Source organism: Hirundo rustica, chromosome 13 (genome assembly GCF_015227805.2).
Source record: "Hirundo rustica isolate bHirRus1 chromosome 13, bHirRus1.pri.v3, whole genome shotgun sequence".
NCBI classification, from domain to species: Eukaryota; Metazoa; Chordata; class Aves; order Passeriformes; family Hirundinidae; genus Hirundo; species Hirundo rustica.
This window is the reverse complement of record NC_053462.1, coordinates 17526360-17548773: the sequence shown is the minus strand read 5'-3', so window position 1 is coordinate 17548773 and position 22414 is coordinate 17526360. Positions and strand designations below refer to the sequence as shown.

Genomic DNA, 22414 nt, shown 5'->3' with positions numbered 1-22414 from the left:
TTGATACAGGGTAGAAGTAAAACAAAGTCACTTACCCCCCCCAAAATAACCATATGGCCCAAAACTCTGAGACTCTTGGGCATTGATCATAGCCTGGCCCCCTGACTGTGTGCCTGTGGGTGATGGATCCATTTCTGTCCTGTGTCCACAAGGAATGTGGATGGGGATGCAAACTGGCATCACTTAAAATTGGAGGAGTTTAGCTCCAAGGACTCAAAGAGCTGTGAAAGCTGCTTGGGTTCTCTGGTAAAGCAATCCTGCAGAAACCTGAAAGGAACTTTTCCTTAAAATTCAAATTCTGTAATGCAGATCTTAGTGACAGAGATCTGGAAATTTAAAAAACCAGCTTTTTTTGGTGACCTCCCACGCTGGTTATCTACAATAGCACATGCAGGAGCAGCGTGCTGGTTTCCATGCTCAGTTCTCCTGCCTAAACTGTGCTTCACCGCTTCCCCTGTAGCAAATGTTGTTGGAAGAATAGGACCTTGAAGAACAGTTATGCCAAACTAGCCCTAATTCAGCATGGAATTTAGCTGCATTCAAGACATCAGTCTTTTATGTCTGTTGTCTTGCTGAGTTCTTCACAAATTATGATTTTCTTCAGCATAATTGTACGAGATGACTATTTCTCAAAACTTTAAATGATTTCTCTGATCTCCTCTGAGGGAACTTCCTGAGCTGCAGACAAAAACCAAATACATTTTTTTTGTCATAGTCTTCAGCTTGGGTCTCTACAAAGGGAGCACTGTCTGTGTAATGCCACTGACTGTGCTTCTGCCGAGTCTGCAGAGCTGATAACAAAGCAAGATAATACAAATAAATAATAAATACTGGAAACTGAAGATAAAACATTCCAGATCTGTGCTGCTCCTGCTGCAAGCTGTGCTTTTAAGCTTCTTTTTAAATGAAGAAATAACTTCTGACAACATTTTGTGATTACAATTGTGGTCACTTTTAGAAAATACTGGATTTTTTTAGCACTCTTGGTGTGCACAAGATTTTCTGTATTTCCTGAGTACCTGGGAGCCTACTGGGATAAAAATCTTTTCACCCAGTTTGCTTGTGACTTGCCTAGCCTAGGGTACACGTGGGATATCCAGTGTGCAAAACTGGGTGGCAGAGGGATGATAAAATTGATTTGGTAGCCACCAATACTGGAGCATGACTGGACTCATGTCCTCTGCTTAGAGCTTTTTTCCCTGAGGAAGCATTACACATTTTGTTTGTGTTTGTTTAATTTCCACTTTTATTTCCCTGTCAACACAGCCTTCTGGTTTGTGGAGTTCTGTGTCCTCTGCTCTGAGAGAAACCAGGTCACACAGCATCATGCAGGTTTTTTACCTCCTGGGGAGAGTAATAGAGAGCCTTGCTGTCCTGATTCATGCACATCCTCCTGCTTAAGCAGCAGATTCAGATTACACAGGGGAGATAAGGTTGGGATCTGTCAGGGTTTTTAAATGACCAGTTCAGTACAGTATCAGTTGTATTCACAAGCTGATATTTCTTTCTGGACAGAGTCAAAATGGCTTTGACTGAAGCTCTCAGTGGTTGATCACTGCAGCCCAGGTGGTCTCTGCAGGTGCAGATGCAGCGGTCTGGTGGCAGAAATGTGTCAGTGTGTCCTTTAAACAGCTCAGGGTGATGGGGAGGAAGGAGGGTGTCAAGTTTCAATAATTTTTTTTTTTTTTTTTTACATTTTTTATTATCAAACATTCAGATATTCAGATACAACCTGCAGGTCTTATTTTGGAGAAACCTTGACCAGGAAAGTGATGTCAGCTGGTGGAAGGGGGTGTTGGTGGGGCCACAGAGGTGGGGAGATGTTGAGACAAGAGCTCTGTGCTCAGGAGCTGAAGGGTCAGGTTGCTGCCCATAACCTGAGAGCAGACAAGATGAACTACAGTGGCAAGGAATGTAGGTTTTAAATACTAAACTATAGAATTGCTGGTGGTGGAGCCGGGTCTGATTATTTGCAACATTAGATAAAAAAGTTAAAAGCAGTTTTGATCAGATTTCAGCCCTGCATTTATCAGTCCTTAGATCTGATGGTAACTGGGGTCAGAAGAACCTGCTTACAGTTCATCTCACCCTCTGTGGTTTGGCTTCTTTGGTTGAGTGCAGCAACGCGTTCGTTTCCTGAGCAAACTGTTCTCCCTGCGTTCTGTGGCTCCCAGCTCGCTGTGGCTTCGACGTGAGGAGCAGCCCGTGGTGGCTCCATTGTCTGAGCCTCTGCCCGAGCCGTGCTCGTGCTGACACAGACACTCGGGCTGTTTTTCCATGTGGGAGTGTTTCGTCCCTTAGGGTTCAAACAATCGCTCAAAGCCACGCTCACAAATAACACGTTGAGTTGTCTCATCCTAGGGATTGTGTTGTTGCAGGAGGTGAACAAAGGCTCAGTCAAGCTGTGCTGGTGCGCGGTCGATGTGGTTGACATGAGATCCCAAGGCTGGAGTAACGTGGTGGTGCTGACCCAGGTCACATGGAGGTCTTGGGACGGGGATATTGTTAGGGCACGGTCTTTCTGTCCCCCCTGTGCTCTTCACACATGCAGGAATGTCTCTGTTTTACCCCTGTCTAATGTGAAACCTAAATATGGCTCATATGGAAAGATGGGCTCAAACTGGCTTTGAGATGAGGGTTTAGTGTAATAAGGCTGGGAAGCAAGAATGCCAGGGTTTATGGATGTGCATGCATTCTGTTCCCTTTCTGTTGAATGGGAGCTCTTCTCTTGGCAGTAATTAGTGGTTCTTGAGGCAAGGGTACCTATTTGGAGAGCAGGGAGTAAATTTAAACTGGGAATCAACAGAAGGGCTTGATGACTTCAGAAAGGAGCTAAAGCTTGGAGTGGTAGAAGACATCCTGTGCCCAAAGATTATAGTCGTGAAAAAGGCAGATCTTTCAGGATATGAAGAGCAAGTCTGAAAATACATTGTTTGTTTTTGAATAAAGTGGTAAACAAACAGAAGCTTCCATAAGTCTTTAGCTTATAACTTCAACCTGATGGTTGTCTGCAAAGTATCCTGGGTCCACCCAAAGCTGTGTCTCAGTGGATGAGATGAACTGCATGTCTCCTTCTGTAACTCCTTCTGTCTTTTCTTTTTCTGTGACACTGAAATTTAAATGCATCTCTAGTGAAGCAAAGTCTTTTAAGCTTAGACTGGGAGTTGATATGGGAAGAGCTGTGGATGATTTGTATGTGGAGTGTGGGTGTCAGAAAATAAACAGCAGAACTTCCTTAATAGTTAGTGAAAGTTCAGGATATGACCATGTGTCCTTTTAAAAACGGGCAGTTCTCAGTGCTTTAACAGGATATGATTTATAACCAGTGGTACTGTGCATTAATTGCGTCGCTGATGATTAAAGGCCTCATCACCTCTGTTGTGAACTCAGTGGGAATGTTTCCATTTGCTTGACTCTGTGCTCTTCTGGGAAGCTCGGCTCTAAACTTCAGCTATGAAACACTACCCATGGCAGTAAGAAATCCAGAAGACAAAGCTTTTAAAGTAATTGGGTGATATTCATTACATTCAGTGGAATTAGTGAGAAACTGTTCAAGTGTCAAAGTTGATGTTTAGGTAGTCTCATTAAATACCTCTGCATTTTCTGGTGGAATTTAAGGAATAATTCTCCTGAAGTATTTTACATTTCAGGCTTTATATAACAGCTAATTCTGGAGATTGCAAATTTCATATGGTCTGTGCTGCCCAAAATCTGCTCAGGTGTTGGCAAGAAGCTTGTGCTGAGAGGCATCTGGACAGAGTGACAGTGATGCATTGAGGGAATACTGTGTCCTTTACCTTGAGAGTGTTTTCACATCAGCTCTAGGTTATATTCTGAGTATAGTTGCCAAATAAAATTATAAATTATTCTCCCTGTATATAAAAAGGGGAAAAACCTGTTGGTTTACTAACTAAAATAGCTTTCTGTGAGGGATATGTGATCTCTCCTCTTATCCCAGAGAGAATCTCAGAAAATGGTACTGCAAGCTTAAAATTACTAATTTTTGAGGGCAAGGCTGTAGCAGTTACATGACTGAAAATCCTCCCTGGAGGAGGCTGTGCCTTGAGGAATCATCCCACAGCTCTTCCTGTGCTGTCAGTGACCCAGTTTGCCCACGCAGGTGGGTTGGATTTGTCAGAGAGAAGCACGGAAGGTGTGGAGCAGATGTCGTTGCTGTGCTGCTCTGCACAGGAAAAGCTCCTCTTCTATGCTATGGAGCGTTCCTCTCCACTAAAACCTGGAATGAAGTGTCTGGAAAGCTGCTGGAGGTGCAGGTGTTGGGTAGCACCATGTTACTGTGGGAATTATGAGTTTTGCAGGCATCTCTTAGAACTTTGCTGGTATGGATAAAGCCTCTTGAGGTTACTTCTGCTCCATGCTCTGTGCTTTGCTTCTCCACACACCATCTGGAGAAGTTGCTCTTTGGTTGGTTTCCCAAGGGATGCTGTTTCCTTGAAAGTTCATGTGAATTTACTCTCTGAAAGTCTGTATTTCTGAGTGCACATTTGAGCTTTTGGGGAGGCTTGGAGGGAACAGAAGGTGGCTATGCTGCTGAATAACTTGCAGGGAAGCTTTGGAAGCAATAAATTCAGTTGTATGTCAATTGTTGGCCTGTATTGGCTCCCCTCCCTATTTTGTGATCAATGGCTGTTAGTGTAAAACTGGGCATGCTTAAGGAGTCCTGCTTCCCACTAGAGAACTGCTGCTATTGAATTATTTCTTTAACATTAGGAAGTGCAAAAACAGTACTCACATGCCTGTGATATCACAGCTTTGTGTATGTTGTACCAAGTGCTGCGTGTGCCTTGTGAATTCCCTCATTCGTGTGGTAAAAAATAACATTTCAAGGTGTTCAAAAAAGAAAATTTGTAAAGCAGGCGAGCCGTAGTCGGTGGTAGCACTCTCTGCCTGCCCCGGTTTGCATATTTAATTATTCCTTCTTGCCTTTTTCAATCTAGAACGTGGTCCAAAACCATTCCTGGCAAGGTCGAATTCTTCTCCAGCGAGGGTTCGGACACCTCCATCCCCATCCCCATCGTGCCGCTTCCAGGCGTAGACGACTCCTACCCACCCCAGAAGAAATCCTTCATGATGCTCAAATACATGCATGACCACTACTTGGACAAATACGAATGGTTCATGAGGGCTGACGACGACGTTTACATCAAAGGGGACAAACTGGAGAACTTCCTCAGGAGCCTGAACAGCAGCGAGCCGCTGTTCCTGGGGCAGACCGGCCTGGGCACCACGGAGGAGATGGGGAAGCTGGCGCTGGAGCCGGGCGAGAACTTCTGCATGGGGGGGCCGGGAGTGATCATGAGCAGGGAGGTGCTGCGGAGGATGGTGCCGCACATTGGCGAGTGCCTGCGGGAGATGTACACCACGCACGAGGACGTGGAAGTGGGACGCTGCGTGCGGAGGTTCGCGGGCGTGCAGTGTGTCTGGTCCTACGAGGTAAGGACGAGGGGAACGGGGAGGTGTCGTTCCGTGGGAGGTGCAGGGGAGGGTTGTTGTTGTGCACAGCAGTTCCCCCAGCCCTCGCCTCCCTCTGCGGCGTCGCCGTCCAACTGTACGGTTTTGGGTTTTTGTTTCCTGCGAGCGTCACCCTTGGAAAGACCTAAGGAGGAACCTTGGAAATGCAGCAGCAAGGAGGGAAGTGGAGGAACATTCATTATTCATAGCAGATATTTTTATGTAGATAGAACGGGAACAAGCTTAAATCAAAATGGCCTCGAGTGCCTGCAGTCCTGGCTGTCCAAGCCTCTTTTATCTTCTTTAGCTGAGTACGTCATGGTGTCAGCGTGGAAAATGGATGATACAATTACCGTGTTTCTTACTGCAGTTGATATGTGTGAGGCTGACAGATGTTTGCCCTGGCAGTGACAGTTTTTCCCCAAACTGGAGATGTCTCATGGTGGCTGGTACTGTAACCCTGGATGCTGAGCTGCCTCCTGGCAGCCTCAATCCATTGCTGCTCCGGGCACTCACTGACAGCCCCATCCTGCAGGCGCCTGCTCAGCAGGTCCTTGACGTCAGCACAGACAAGTCACCACTCTTACCAAAATTCATGGTCTGCCCACACTGATGTGCCTGCAAATTTGGCATTTTGGGGGGAAAAAAAATTAGAGAGCCTGCTTGTGGCAGAGTTTCCTGCTGCTGTTTGTTGGGAGCTGGCAGCTCCTCTCCTGGGATGACAGGGGCTTCTCCTGCCTGGGTGTGCTGGGCTCCTTGAGGCGAGTCCTGGGTGTTTGCAGACTGCCTGGTTGAAAATACCCGCTGGCCTTGAGCTGCACCTTCACCAGGGCAAATGCTGGTGGGCCTGCCTTAGAAATCTAGGAGAAGTTGAAAGCAGAAGTTGAACAGTTTGTCTCTGTACACAAACTTTTATGACCTGACGCAACTACAGCTTTGTCCTTTTATGAGATGTGGTGGAGGGGGGTTCTTCTGCCTGCGTGACAGGAGCTGCAGTCATTGTGATCACAGACAGTGACAGATACTGCTGTTGAGGCACTCTTTAACTTGCAAAGACTTGGGTTTAACTTTTGACACTGAATTTCTGCCCCCAAAAGCTGTTGCTTTGTTTCAGTTCACAGTTCAGCAACAGGGAAGCTTCTGAGGATGGGAAAGGAGGCTTCCAGCTGCAGTTATTAATTAGTGTCCTTTGTTCCTGGAGATTTTCTGGACTAACAGTGCCTCTCCACGTTGCCTGCTTTCAGACCTGGAACTAGTTTATGTCTTGCCAGCATTGTGGTTTAGCCATTCGTAAAGAGTCCGTAACTTTTTCCAGAGTTTTTAGCAGCATAAAATTTTTACTACAGACATTCAGAGTTGAAATAACTTCTGCTGTGAATGCCTCTACCATCTGGCATTTGATAAGTTACTGAAGGTCAGCATTTTGGTCCTATTGAAACTGGCAAAGAGTATATATAACCAAATGTTGGATTGAAATGGCCAATGATAGCACACAACTGCACTGGGAAAGCTGTCTGGCAGAAATAGATGGGGCTTTCTCATAATCAGTTTTGTTTGATGAGCTTCTGTTATTATCCTTAATGCTGGATTCTCCTAAGTGCCATGATTTGCTCAAAATTGGTTTGTGTGAAGTGTATAAACTGTTGGGTGTTCAGAAGTAACTCTTGAGTGTGGGATGTTAAGGCTCAGCTGTTTGAGAGAGTAGGAAGAGTTTCAATGATAAAAGCACACAGCTTCTGCAAGAAGTAGGTCCACTCTCATTTAGTTGTGGCTTTTCAGTTTAAATACCTGTCACATTTTTGATCTGGTCCTCTCGTTGCCCAGATGAAATGTGCCTGGTATCTTATTTCAGATAAAGCAGTAGCTGTGTGAAAAAACACAGCTGTTCCAACAGCTGTGTTAGGAAGGCTTGGTGTAAAAGCGACATTTTCCATGTCTTGTACGTTCATGAACATCAAGTAACAGGCCACTGTAAGTGAATTGCAGAATGTTGTGTTTCACTGAGCTTCTGATGGAGCAAAGAGTTTATCTGTGCCCCTGCTCTGCTGGGGCACAGCCACCGCATCCTTCACAGTTCCCGTCGGAAGAAAAGCTGTGACAGCACAAGGCTCAGCAGACAGAGCAGTGTTTGCCTTAGAAATCCCAAACCTCAAACTTCTCCTTTGCAGCCTGCACCTCTTATTCTGAAGAGGCTCAAGTGGCAGCACTGAGGAGCTCAGGTCTCTGCAGTCGCCCCCCAGCTCGCTGGGTTTCGTTCTGAGCATCTCAGGCGTGGAGTGCCCTGCTGGTCCTCGCCGTGGGTGGCTTTTCCCTGCGCTGTTCTTGTGGTGGGCTCCCTGCCCAGAATCGTTTTACTCATCTCCATGACTGTCACTGCCCCTTTTCTCTGATTTTAGGATCCCACAATGTCTTTACTGTGCTGCTCGTCTTCCCTGGCCCTGGCTCTGGTGGTGTGCCCGAATGCATCACCAGGCCCAGCTCTGTGTGGCTTTTCTGCTCGCAGCAGTCTGTCTCAAAACCCTTTCTTTCCCCCCTTTCCTGTGTTTCTGTCACTCTGCTTGCTCTCTGCAGTGCCTCTCAGACCACTTCATTAGAGTGGCATCGGTTATTGCCCGTTTCAAGACTTGTGAGGATTTGTTCGCTCCCTTCCTGCCGTCGGGGCCTTTTCAGCAGACACAGTGGAGGAATTGACACCACGGTTCTTTGGACTTCCTGTGTCATCCCAGCCCAGAAATGCAGCAGCAAGTGCGAGGCTGAGGACAACTGCAGCTCTCTGGGCTCTGGGGGGCTCTGACCCACCCAGGCTGCTGCTTTGGGAGCAGTTTGCAGCCCACAAGGGATTTTAAGCTCCTGTGACCAGGCTCGGAGCTGTTGCCTTATTTGACAAAGGTTGAGTGAGTCAGAGATGAGACATGGCTGTTAAATGTAAGTTCTTTAGGGCAAGGATTATCATCATTGTAAAAACAAAACCCACGCTGTCGCTGCTGTTTGACAAATAGCTGTAAAACTCAGCGCTCTATAGGGTGGAGCAGCCAAAGCCAGAGAGTTTATGCAGCAAATGATAACAAAATAGTCATGAAAAGAATGGAGCTGTGAAATCTCTGAAGCTTCCGGAATGGAGCTTGAGAATTTACGAGGAAATATTGAGTGGTCCTTTTTCTTGAAGAGAATCAAAGGCTTGGAGTGAATTTTCTCAGAAGTGGCTCTGCATTTCTAGTGAATATTGGTACTGCAAACTTCTGGCACGTTGTGGGTGTTATTCTCAGGAAAGGATTGCCTACTTAAGTCTCCTTCCTTCTCCCCTTTCCTCCCACCAGTAGTTCTTCCAGTCCATCTCATGTGGATCACAGGGACATGGAAGTTTTATTTTCTCCTGCACTGCCGTGTGGTCCCATGCAGGGTCTTGGATTTCAGCCTGAGAACGTGTTCTGGTTTTGATGACAAGCTCTTTCATTTGTGGTTTAAACCATCCCAGAAGTATTGTTGATCTCAGTTTTGTGTCTAATATTTCCTTTAAATGCACCTGAATTACAAAGTCACTGCTGTGTAGCTTGGTGTTGTTTCAGCCTTGTTTTGCAGCCGTTGCTGAGTATTGTTCTAATTTGTGGTTAACAGCTTCACAACTTTATTACAGGCTCTTTGTAGCTGCTAGAACTCAAGGCAATATTAAAAAAAATTAAAAATTCTTCAATATTAAAACCCTTCTGACGCATGCTGCTTTCAGGTGATACCAATTCCTTCCTCTGTGTCCTACAGTGCAATAGAAACAGGTGGATCCAACTGAGCATCTTTTGCTACCTCTGACAGGTATAAATGACCAATTTAGTCTGTTTTATCTCCTGACTGAGGTTGTGGAAAAAATTAGGCGAGATGCAGCAAATGTGTCTGTGTGGAGAAAGCAGTGCTTTCCTCCAAATTGCAACAAGAACTCTAAAATGTCCTGAAAGGAGACAGGATTTTTTTACAATGTACATGGAAAAGAAGGTATGACAAGGACAGTGATCACACCAGGAAATGTGAGCAGCAATGAAGAGCAGGTCCAAGTCCAGCCTTTTGGTGTTGGTAAGGGGAAAAAGTGGGGCAGTGGTGACCAGGGTTAGCAGGAGCTTTGGGAGAAGGGGGGTTTGAATTAGCATTTTATGTGGTCTTTCATCTGGAGTAATTGAAGATAATTGCTACTTTGAAATTCACTGAAGTTAAGAAAGCCCTTAAAGTGCACATTATATCTGCCAAGTACACTGGCAATACCAGAACGTACCATTTCTGGGATGGATGTTCCCAAGGGCAAAACTTTTTGGTTGTCTGTAAGACTGGAAGTAAAAAAAAATTAGAAAATAGTCCTGCAGTGATTGATCAGACCTGAAAGACTGGAAAGAGGTGCTGCTGTTAATGGCTCACCTCCAGCTCCTTTGCTTTCTCCTCTAAGAAAACTTCTCATTAATAAAATGAAGATTGCTCCTGTTGTGGCTGGGTGGTGAGTGACACCCAGCACAGAGCGTGGTCTCAGAGCAGGGCAGGATGGGGTTTGTGAGGAGGTGCTGGGGCAGGGTGTTCTGGAGCACCTCTGTCCTCTGCAGACACTGGGGGCAGTGGGATTGGGCTGTGGTGTTTGGTTGTTCTTGCTCCGTGAACCTTTCCTTGGACTCCCAAGATTTGTGACTTGTCTTTGTGGTAGGAGCTTCCAGCAGCACTCCTGAAATCAGACATTATTATGGGTGTGTATTGTCCTGCCTTCAAAGCCTGGACATTTTCTGAAGTCAGAGCACGGAAATTTGGCAAATCCTCGTGGCACAGACACCTTATCTCACTGTGTGCAGCCCACTGCATCTCTTGATTTCAAGAAACCTGTGATGTGAATTGTGCGTGAGAGAGAGAGGATACAAGCATGCCCAGAGTTTTGGGGGGGATGTTTATAAACCATCTTTCCTCCAGCACTAAATATTATCTTTGGAACACGTCAGAGATGTCTTTCGGGCTTCAGATTAAGATGTAAGTGGGTGGCCATGCATTCTGGGGATGGATGGAGACTGAGCTCCCTGAAGGTAATGAGGAATGGCATTTTGTCAAAGGACAGACAGGTAAGACTGGAGAAGAGCATTATCTGGGCAGGGGAGGTGATGCATGGGGCTCAGGGTGAGACTGAAATACATGACTGATGTGACAGGGAGTCCATGACAACAGTGGGGGAGGCGGCGTGGTATGTCCACTTCGGTCTAATTTTAGTGTTTGCTGAGGAGGAGGGCAGAGAGGTCAGAGGAGAGAGTAAAGGCTGCAGGCTGGGTTTGTGAAACCAAGGTGTGAGTTAGGAGAATCTGGAAGATTTGGAATGGGAGACAGGTCTCAGGTCTGCAGCCAGGTCCTGACCTGGTTCTTTCGCTTCAGAAAATAACTGAGTATTTGAGAACCAGATATTCCAAAGAGGGAGAACTTGAAATTACTGAATGGTTTCTTATTGACTTCTAAATGCAGCCTGGTCAAGATTCATTCTGTGTTGTAGAAATCAAGAACAAGTGTTGTAACACTACTTGAATCTGGGTCCCACTGACTTTCTGCAGAACATCCTGTTAGAGAGGAGGGCTGGGGGATTCATGCTGACACAGAGAGGCCTTTCCAGGCTGTACAGCCTGTTTGGGACTGACCTAGTTTTTGTGAGCACATGGTTAATCTGTCCTTAGTTAGCTGGATGACTTGACCTAATGCCTAAGCTGAGGGTTGCTGAAATGAGGATTTTGATGGTGTCGTGCAGACTCTTAGGAAGCTTCAGCCATGAATCCAGCAAACAAAAGTATTGCTTTCCCCCCATTACTGTTGTCTTGGAGTGCATTGATTCTGTTATAAATTAGGATCGGTGCAGCCTGTTGAGGGGGACATCAGGATTAGTTGTTATCTTGAGGACAAATCAGGAAAGGCTAATCATTCATAGCATGACAGGACAAAGAACTCTAATAAAATAGCTCATCATGCCAGTTTCTTAATTAAGGTGCTCAGAAGATGGTTGAGGATTTGAGTTTGTTCTGTTGAACAACAGTGGGCTTAGGCAGAAGAAGGTGAGTCTGAGACTAAAAGCTTTCTGTTGTATATTTTTCTTTTGAACTGATGGGAAAGCCATCCTGCTTTTGCAGGGTAAAATCTTACTTTTCAGCTTTGCTGGAACTGTGAGACTCTGGTACTTGTGATGTGATCAGAGCTGCCCTGCCTCTTGTAGGGGAATCCCACCTGACTGGAGACCTTGGAAGGACACTGTTAAATTCCAAATCTAATCAATGTCAAACCCAGTAAAACCTCTGTAGTCAGTTATCCCCTATGGTTCAATGATATCTGACCAAACATTGAGCTGCCAAGTTTCCTTTTCTATTTTCTTTAGTGCTTATTTCTGTGTATAAAAGATGAAGGTGGGGGGAATAAATTTGTCTTTCTTGACTGAAGGGGGCACAGAATATTGTCAGCTGAGGCTCTCAGTATAAGTTTTTAGCTGATCTCTGTGTAGAGGGTGACTGTGACCTGGATGCTTGGGGGAGGGAGGGTTAATTGTCTTAATTTGGAGAGAGTATTTGCATTTCTCCCCTCAATCTATTAAAGCCAAGTTCTGTGAGCAGCTTAAAGCACCAGCAGCAAGGAGGTGTCTTTGCCTGTGAGCATGGGAGAGGAAAGCCAGAGTTGTTTGGTGGTGGGAAATAGAAATGAAGTGCTGATGTGGGGAAGGGGCTTAATATAAACTTAGCTGAGGTCACCAACAGGAAGGTAGGAACACACAGCTCAAATGCTTTCAGTGCTGCCTGTACCATAATTGGAGTATAGTGTTTTAAGAAATACTTGCATTTTTTTTTTCAATAAAAACAATTGAATTATCACCGAGAAGAAACAAAACTTGGATTTTTTTTTTTTTTTAATGGATGGATACAATGGGTCTTGGTGTAATACCTGTTTGTTACTTAAGGAAAAAAAAAAAAAACAACAGCCAAATTAAACGGTAGAGATAATTTTCTTTTGAACTTTCAATGAATGAGCACAGATAATTACCCAGAGTTGTTAGAGACAGTGGTTGTAGCCACAGTGGTGTGTAGCACTAACTTGAAGGGTTTTCTTAATGCTTTGGGAAAGAATATTTCTTTCCTTTATATTCTTTTCCTAGCAGGCTGTGTGCTGAGACACTTCCCTTGCTCCCTGGGCCGACAGTGTACCAAGGCAGTGTCTGAGGATGCATTTGTGATCTCTACAGTCACATTTTCCCCAGTTCACACTGTTTGCAGTCACTGGTCTGCTGCCTGTGCTGGGAGAGATCCCAAAAAGAGCTGTTAACACCAGCTGACTCCTCACCCTGTCCAGGAACTCCCAGTTCATCTCTTGCTTCTCCGAAAATCGGTGTCCTTGATGAACTTTACGGTCCCCCAGTGCTGACAAGGCAGAAAATGGCATTTGCTGCTGCCTTTTTTCATTGTTTGAATCTGCAATTACAGATGAGAACTGCACGTCTGGAGTGTCCCCGTGTTCTGTCCCTGAGTGCAACTCGCATGTCAAGAGAGAGATTGGTTTTTTTAGGCTGTGGATGGGCAGGGAAGATGCAGGATGACAACCTGCAGCAGTTTAACCCCGCTCTGGCTGTGCCTGGTGGCCCTGGGGATGGGGGGAGTCTGTAATCTGACTGCACAGAGGATTAATTGCCCTGCATTTGTCTAACCTCATTTCCTGTAGACGCCTCCCTGCTCCAGAGCTGCTGTTTTGTATTCTAAACCCGTCTGATTTGAAGCAGAGAACTCAATTCTACTTTGCTGGACTGTTACACCATCTTAATTGATCTTTAAAGTGCTTAAAACATTTTCGCACTAATTTCCTGTGTTAAAAGCTTATCTGGACTCCTGGTGGTGTGAACTTTTCATGGTTATCAGCTGGAGACCTCTTAAAATCTTGCCAGAAATCCCAATTGCCTGAAGGGTGGGGATTATCTTCCTGCGTGCCTAGACCAAAATGACCTTTATGTGTCACAAAGAAGTTGGGAACTTAATTGGAAAAGTTTGGGGGACTAGCTGGTTTTGTTTTCTTAAATTTTAAAGTTCCAGCTGAAAGTGTATTTGGGAGCCCTTGCAAAACTGGAAGTCGAGTTCTGGTTATTTCTAGTTACTTTTTTTTACATGAAAGTAAACTTATGCTGGTACCCTCAGTGAGAGCAAATTAGTGTCTTTTTCAGTTGTGTCTTGAGCAAGCTAAAAGTGGTGCTACGATAACGAAACAAAAAATTGTGGTGGATTTTTGTGGGGGGACCCTTGAGAACCTATTGAACGTCATGCCAGTTACTTGCAGCTTGTGTGGTATTGGTGACTTCAGGAAAAGAATCAATGCCTGCATATAATTTATATTGCTCTTAGGGACCTAGGCTAATAGGGACCATTCTTTTAAAGGCTCTGAATAGGAAATGTCTGTTTATCCATTTATCTCTTGTCCACGCTTCAGTGTTGGCCTCTGATGTGAAGTATTGGTGGTAAGAGGAGGGCCACTACAGTGAGCTCCCTTTTCCAGGTGAGCATGGAAGCAGTTTTTCCTTTTCACAGAGTGCTTTGCAGCCTGTGTGATGACATTTTTACCTGAGCTGCTGGCAGAGACTCACCCCCAGGGCTGCAGTGCAGGTGGGGCTTCAGTGGTCAGCTTCTGTGCTTGGTGATCTGGTGTCCTGGGAGCATCGCCACAAACAGCTTCATTTGGGTCTGTGCTGGTTTACACTGAGAGCATATGGATGTGAGCCCTGAATGTTTGTGCAGAGCTGTGAGATGAGTGCTTTAGAATCATTAGCTTAGAAAGAGGTTTAGGAAAAGGCAAAGGCATGACATGCTCTTGTGTAATGAGGAGAGCACAGGTAGGGTCATGCCCACTGGATCTAAGTTTCATCCAAGTCTCTGGGTTTAATCCTTCCTACTGAATGGCTTTAGGGAGCTCCAGCTGAGTGCTGTATTTTTGTTCTTGGAAGCAGTCTTCAGAAGCATCCGGTACTCTTTGTGGATTAAGCACAGGTTCTTACATAGAGGCAAGGATTAGCAATGAAATAAATGGGAACCCATGGTTTGGGCTCGGCCAGCAGTTCATTAGAAAGCAGAAAAGGGTAGTAGAAAACTCCCTGCAGTTCCTGAAGTGCCACTGTCACCTTCTTTCAGCTGCAAAGAAAAGCGTGTTATCAGAAAAATAAAGGAGGACATTACCAGAAATCTCCTCTACCTCGGGGCTGCCCCAGCCCTTCTGAGGAGGCAGCCAGCGCTTGGATGCTGTGTCCTTGCCTGCTGTCCTCGTGGCTGTGCTCAGCCATGTGTCAGGGTGTCTTCTGAAAGGCAGGCACAAGTCTGCTCATGAACACTTGTTGCCTGCTCTTGTTCATGGTTGCCACTTCAGATTGGTGCAGCTGGTTCCAAAAGCGCTCCGAGAACGGCAGCGGGGTATTAATGACGGTTCCTCTGCTCATGGGCCCTCAATGGGTGTAATTACTTGGCAGTAACTTCTTTAAGCCTTATTTGAATTAAAGCTACATGTTTTGGCTGGTTATGTCACCGCTGTATTAGTGAGGAATGCAGGAGAGAGTGCTAGTTTGCATTAACTGAGCTGCCTTAATCCTTTGTAACCATACTTTTCATTGCGTGGTACTGTCTTACAGGGAGACAAAACACTTGCCCAAGGGACAGCAGAATTCACTCCTCAGCATCTCTGCATAAGGACAATGCTCTTTGTCCTCAGAAGGACAAGGTTCTTAGTAGATGGCTTGTTGAGAATTAACATTATGTATAATTCTGCATAGATGTTCAACGGGGAACTGCCTGTATCTGTGGTCTGAATTTTTTATAAAGCATTTTTTCCCCCTCAATGTTAGGGTGCAGAGTGAGTTAAATGCCTGTCCTTTTTTTTTTTTTTTTTTTTTTTTAAACTGGTTTTCTACAGTCTTCAGACCATATGCTTGAAAAAAAGTTTCGTCCAACATGAATGACTCAGAACATACACCTCTCACATTCTTTGTTCAGGTCAGTGAAAATGTTGTGCCCTTGCATGTGTATCTTTCCTGTCCTGACAAAAGAGAAATTTGCTTAACCTTATCACAGATGATTTATCAAGAAACCTTACCCTCACCTTACCTTACCTTGTTTGTTTAACCTTATCACAGATTTATTAACTGGCATACTTGTTTTTATATCCTTTTCTTATTGAAGATACTTCCTAACGTCTTTGGCCAAGAGGAACTTTATTTAAAAAAAAAAGCAAACAGCCAACAACTGTGAGACAACAGCAGGTTTAATCTTCATAAAGCAGCAGGGCTTTTGCTTCCCTGAGAGTGTTTGCTAACTGTGGCTTTTCCAGGTTTTGGACAGAGCAATTTTTCTTTGACTTTTTCAAATATTCCATTTTCCCCCCTCTCTCTCTGCCTCCCCGGAGCTGAAACATGCGCTGCAGTCACCGCGAGAGCCTTTTGCAGTTGCACTTTTTCTTGCTGTGTTTTACTGGGCCCAACTGGGGGCCGCTTCTGATCCTGTGGAATAATGTGTTTGGCTGAATCCTGAAGTTTGCTGTGCTTGTGCCGGGGAAAAACCATCCACACGGTTTCTTATCTTCCCTAGGCCAAAAATAACACGGCGGCTCCTGCGGCCTTGAAGAATTAGCCTAATTTCAGAACTGGAAACTAGGGCGAAGATGAAAAGTTTGTTTCAAAATACAGAAAATAGCGGCTGGGTGCTTAAGCATGAGGATGAAAAGCCTTTGTCTGGGGCTCTGGCTGGTGGATCACAAGTGTTTGCGATGATCTCGTGCAGGGACGAGCCTCTGCTGAACGGCAGGTGGGCCTCGCTTTAAACCACGCGGTTCTGACGTGGGAGCTGCAGGCGAGGGGGATGGAAGGTGAGGGGGAAAAAAAAAATCATCTTCCCTGTGGCTGCAGAGCGGCTCCTGCAAGATCCCTGACGTGGATTCCTCCATCCTGCTTCGTGCCATCTGCCGCGGGGTCCGTGGCGCAGGGGAGGTGTGAAATGTGTAACCCCGTTTATCCTGCGAGGTGGTCAGGCCGTCTCCCGTACAGAAAATGCCTTGTTTCTGTGCAGCCGGCACAAAGGCTCTTTTATAGCTGCTTGGCCATACATCTGTCGAGGTGCCTCAGACTGTTAGCACTGCTTACTGTTTGAGGTATGCAGCTCCCAGGCTGTGATGTACAGTGATATGTTGTTTATATGTTGCCTCCCTTTCCTTTTGAGGATAGGGAGCTGTGCTGTGTCCTGCCCTGAACAAAGCTGGTGTTAGTTATGGGATGGAGCGGTAGCCTGGAGATCTTCTCTTTTAAAAAGCCGACTGGAATCCTTCTGTTTCGCACTTTGAATTAAACATCTGCATTTGGCAGTGACTGCAGGACAATAGAACTTTCTCTGGGGAAAAGCGTGTTCAATTTCTGTTCCAGACCTGGCTTGAAAGACATTGTGTGCACCATAACAGAGGCACCCCAGTCCTTCAACAGGCACTTAAATGGAAAAAAACCCCGACTTCTTAAAACTTTTGAACTTTATTGCAGCCTTTGGATTAATTTCCCCATCTTTTCCCCGCCTCCGCTGTTCCTTTTTTTCTCCTGCGCGTGTCCTCGTGCTCGTTCCACAGACACTTTGCTGAAATCAGTCCTTCCCAGAAATGCACAGTCATCTTCTGAAATGTAGGGGAGGGATTGAGAGGAGGCTCTGTAAACTGACAAAGTCCTGGTCATTCAGGAATCTCTGAGTTTGTCTCCTGTGGTCTTCAGACATCTTGAGGTTTGCCATCCCCGGTCTCCTGTGTTTGGTTTTCTAAGTTGGTTTTTTTAACCCCACAAAGCTGTCTGACAGCTCTTCAGTTCCATTCCCAGATAACTTTCTGATGCTGTCACTGCTGGCTTCTTGACTCAAAGTAGAGCTTGGGTGGAAAAACAACTTTTCATCAAATTACCATGAGATAGGTCTCGTGGGATGGAGGAAGAGCACGAGAGGGATGTGCTGTTTCATGTTAAGCTCTTTTGCTTTGACGCTGATCTTTCCTTCTGCTCCATTAGTGTGGATAAATTGTGATATTTGGTAGCTGAGTGTGGCAAAAGGTGACTTGGGGTGGGTCCAGGCACTTTACACCACCGAGTCCCTGTCCCTTGAGAGCAGCAGCTCTGCCCTGTCCTGGCCTTGATGTCGACACCCAGCTCTGCCTTGGAACATGTGCCTGCGCTTGCTCCCCTCTCCGGGGAGTATTTCTTGTTGAAGATCTGTTTTGGCTTTGAAGATGCATTTAGGCTTTTTTGTGGCCTGTTTCACAAGAGGGTGAGAAGTTACTTTTCAAGCTTAATTTTAGACTGGCTGTCATTCTCGAGCAAACTTGAAGTGTGGTTTTGACCTTGCTCGCGGGGAAACTTGGAGGAGCCTGATTTCCCAGTACATTGGGGGAACTGTTACCCCGGGTCTAGAATTTTGTGCTTTACCATCAAAGGGCTTTGCAAACCTTTCCCATGCTCCTTGCACGCTGTGGAACGACAGCTCTCCCTGCATGGCACGGGGTTATCCCCAGGGCACAGGAGGAGGTACCGTCAGGGCAAGGTGTAGAGTGTAAGAGGTCCTGACTCTGTGTCCTGCAGCCAAACCACACCTTCCCTCCCCTCTTTCACCAGCCACTGCAATTAAAATTCCACCGTCAGGGCTGAAGTGAGGTGAGGCAGGAGCAGACTTGTTTTCAGGAGGGAGAGGGAGAACCAAATTTTCTGCTGGAATGGACCTTTTCCTAGAGCAGGATCAGGAAATGTCCCCTCCCCACCTGTTCAGGGGCGGAAAAGTCGCAGGCAGAAATTGCAAAAATAATCAGCATGGCGTGCTCCGGTTCCCAGAGGGCATCAGAAGGAATGAATTGAGCTGGGGGCGAGGAGCCCTGCAGACAAACCTGCAGTTCTCCATCAGCCTTTCTGAACCGTGGCCCAGGGCAATCACTGGAGATGATTTCCTGATAAAACTGAGGGAGCCCAGCTTGCAAGGGTGCAGATGAGACTCTTCACTGGCACCAGGGAGCAAAGTGGAGCATTGGGAAGAAACCTCTAGGAGGTGAAAGGTGGCGAAAGCAAGAGAGGCAGAGCAAAACCTGGGGGGGGGGGTCTTATTAATGTGCTGGAGCCTAAGTAATTTGAAATATTCTAAACAGAGGTCCCGTGAGTAGAGATACGGGGAACCAGATTCCTTTGGCATTTGCAATATCAGGCAGGCTAAACTAAGTGCTCTTGTGCAACGCTCTGCTGAGTGCTTACGGAGCAGATGTTGCTCCTTTTGTAGCTGCTGCTCCAAGTGAACCAGTTTCTTGCCTGGGTAAATCAGGGAGCTGTTTGCAGGTGCTCACCTTTGCAGAGCACCAACAGAGGGGCAAAATTTGAGGTGGGAAGCAGTCACTTGCGGATGTTGAAGGAACTGTTTCCTTAAGGAGTGTCAGGATGATGCAAAAACATAAATGTGCTTAACCTTAGTAGCAGTTTCTCTGAGAGTAGGAAGGACTGAGTGTGTGGTGGGAGTGGGCAGGGAAGGACTGACGGGCCTTCAGAGAGGAAGTCAGTCTAAAATAAAATGCAGATAAGCGATAAAATGTTACAAGGTGCAAGCTAAGGAACAACCTGCTGTTTTCCCTGGCTCTCGCTGGGACCCAGCTTTAATCTTTAAAACCGGAAATCGTATCTGATGGGCTACAATAATCTTATTTTTCCTAGACGTAGAGCTCCCCTATGCCTGTCTCCCTTAGGCAAGGCAAAATACCTGCCAAGAAAGCAACGTGCTGCGAGCCTCAGCTGCTTCCACGTGCCAGCAAAACCATCCTGCGTGGAAGTGACAAGTGTGTTGCTGATGGGATGCGTTCTGGCGTGGCATCCGAGTTAAATCCAAGTGGGAGCGCTTGTGCACCCGACCGATGGGCAACACAGGAAAAACACGGAGCTGCCTGAATTGTAGCTGGTGTGATTTCATGCCTAGTTACCATGCAAAACAGTCAACTCTTTAGAGGTCTGAAAGTGACTTCTTAGAGTATGTTTTCTTCCTGTCCGAGCAGAGAGCGTGCAGTGAAGAACAGTGGCTTGGATTTTGTTTTCTTTGGTAGCCAATATAACGTCACCGGTTGTCTTTGTGTCTGCCTCTCTTTGTGTGGTGGGACAAAAAAGCCGTGTCCAGTTTGGGAATGCGGCCAGTTTTATCAATATGATGATTATATTCAGAAGAAAGGAGCTGCAGTGGTTCTTGTGGTGCCTCAATGGTAAATAATAGTAAAATATGGCTGTCTCTTAATATTCTGGGTAGACTCCCCCGGTTGCCACACACTGGAAAGCACCCCTTTTCATGTAGCTGCATGCTCATGCAATCTGTGGTCAGCTAAAGTAAATGTGTGTGCTGGAATGTAGCAGAGTCACTGTAAAATATTCCAGACCATGTTCCTGAGCATTGTCGCTTAGATGATGCTGTTGCAGAGCTGGGGTTTTTTAAATTTATTTTTAAATCTTCAAGTGCTTGATAGAGTTGCTGCAGTCCTTTCTAGAGGCATTGAGGATGAAACCATAGCTATAACTTTGCAGCTTGGAAATATCTGCACAGACTCAGTCCTGCACCTCACACCAGACAATAATGAGCACTGAAAGCTAAACTGAGCCCATTGATATGGTGATGATCAGTACTTTTTTCTTTCTGATTAATATTCAACCTGTGTCTTCTATAACGTTTCAAACAGACCATGGGATTGTCCATTCTCCTCAGATCCAGTTGCCCCGTGGATTTGAGCGTGTCCTGCCAGGGAAGCTGCTGGCACGGTGTCCTCTTAGGGCAGTGTCCCTGTTGGCCTGTGGTGCTGTGGTTATGTGCATGGTCCAATTTGGGTTGTTTTTCATTCCCTGAGAGTGGGCTTGGGCTGAAGGTGACGGACTGCAGCGTGGAGGGAGTTCCTTCTGTGTTTGATCCGCTGCAGCGTGCAGTCTGTAATCCCACAGGGGCTGCTGTGTCTCAGCTGGGAGTTGTGCAGGAAGTGCAAAGGACTCTGTGCTCCAGGCCTGGCCTTGGAACGCTCACGTGCCAAGAGATTTGGGAGAGGAGCAGTGAGTGGCAGGACACCACACAGTGCCATGGCCAGCACTAAGTGAGCAAGAGGAGAGCCGCGTATCCTGAGTGATGTTTTAACTTGAAGCAAATTCAATTTACACAGACAGCTTGGGAGAGAGAGAATTTGTTGTGTGTGCTTTAGGAGAGCTTCCTGGCAGCCCTGCCTGCTCTCGTCTGCCCCATTTTCCTTGTCACCTCCAATGTGGAATGGCCACATTGCTTCATGCTCAAGAGCTCACTGGCCACCAAGGGACTCAGGCCAAGAGGCCAGCAGGCTCTCAGAGGCTGGGGATGAGCTGTCCTGGGGCTCTTGGACATGAGATGATGTTTGAATGAGGCAGTGTATCATTGGGAAGGCCAGCACCATCCATCTCATGCTGGCTTTTGGCTGGTGTCCTTTGGGTGTTGCGAGTGGGGACTTGGATGTACAGGTTAACCAGGCTGGGATGGAAAATCTCCCGGGTGTAACGATGGGAATTGTAATTCCAGCCTCCCAAAAGGGCAAGAGGGAGGATCTGTGTCAGGTGGCCAAACACCTTCTCTTCTGCCCTCAGCACTTCGGCTGAAGGTCAAGGCTGAGAGCTCAGCTTTTCATGCTGGGGTAGCCAGGGAAGCTCATGGCCGTGTAATGTCAGTGGAAGTAGGAAATTCATTGGATCTGAAGGGGAATCAAATCACAAGAGAATTCAGAGGGTGCTGAGGCATGCTTGTCTCTGGGTTGTGCACTTCAAACCAGAGCTTCTGCTGGGTAAATCCCTGCTTGCCCAAAACCACAGCAAATTTAACAGGATAATAGTTTGGAGGGATGATAGATCACTCTGTTTGTTGGTTTTTCTATCTTCTATTTGTGGGGAAATGCTGGAAGAAATGGGGATTTGCCCATGTAAATATATTTAAATAGATTTCTATATGTGGCCCCCTACTCCCTGAAGGGAGAAGGTGCCCCACAGTCCGGGATGGGGAGATGCTCTCCCAGCATTTCTACATCTTCTCCCCATGAGCTTTCAGGAAGTGGAGCTATTGGAAGGAGCAGGGAAATGAGGAGGGAGAGGGGTGAAATACCGTGTGAGGCTCATGCAGCCTTTATTTCTCGCTCTGCAATCAAGATGACCTTGCTGGCTCGATTGCTTTACGCTTGCTGCAAATCTCATCCACTCAGCAAACTGCTGGAGGGAGCTGCTGGCAATGTCTGCAGGTAACAGTAATAAAACCCCAAGTGATTATAATGTTATTTCATTTGTAACTGAGTGAAATGCATCGGGGATCTGCAGCGGAGCAGTTATTTGACAGGGCGTGCAGGGAGAGGGGAGGGCTGGGGAGTGGCTCAGGCTTCCCAGCATTCTCCATAGGCACAGCTCAGGACGTGAGCCTTTTTTCTTCTAGAAAAAAAAAAAATAATTTCTAGGAAATGCAAGATGAAGTGGCCTTTGTTTGGACTGGCCACACAATCCCCTCACGAGCAAACACTTTATCATGCCAGTTAGGCTGTGATGAGTGATGTATTACAGTGGCAGGCTTGTTGCTCAGTGTAACTGCTGCTGCCTTTATGGCCGGAGAAAAGCAGGCAGAGAGCTTGCTTGGAGCAGTTCAGTCCTAAAATTGCTGTTACAGGGAAATCCTTGTGGCAGAAGGCTTTCACCTTTATTGATTAGTCCCATTCCTCTACCTTGTGGAAGACAAATAATTCCAAAAATTAAGACTCAAATCCAGGTAAATTTTTATTTAATGAGGTAACGTTATAATGAACGAGAATCTTGTAGTTATACAAAAATGTCTTAGAAGTGCCTTTTGTAGTTGTAAAACGCTGTGAGGGTATTTTTTTTTTTTTTCCTTGCATTCCCCCTCCTCCCCAGGAAAACCTCACTGAG

General features: G+C 46.2%; 1 protein-coding gene across 1 annotated transcript in view; it reads left to right on the top strand.

Moving 5' to 3' along the window:
- CHSY1 (chondroitin sulfate synthase 1) overlaps nucleotides 1–22414 on the top strand; it is a 75815-nt gene that overhangs the window by 4251 nt on the left and 49150 nt on the right. Inside the window, 1 exon segment of the mRNA XM_040077780.1 lies at nucleotides 4959–5454. Within this exon segment, the coding sequence (XP_039933714.1) occupies nucleotides 4959–5454 (496 nt within the window).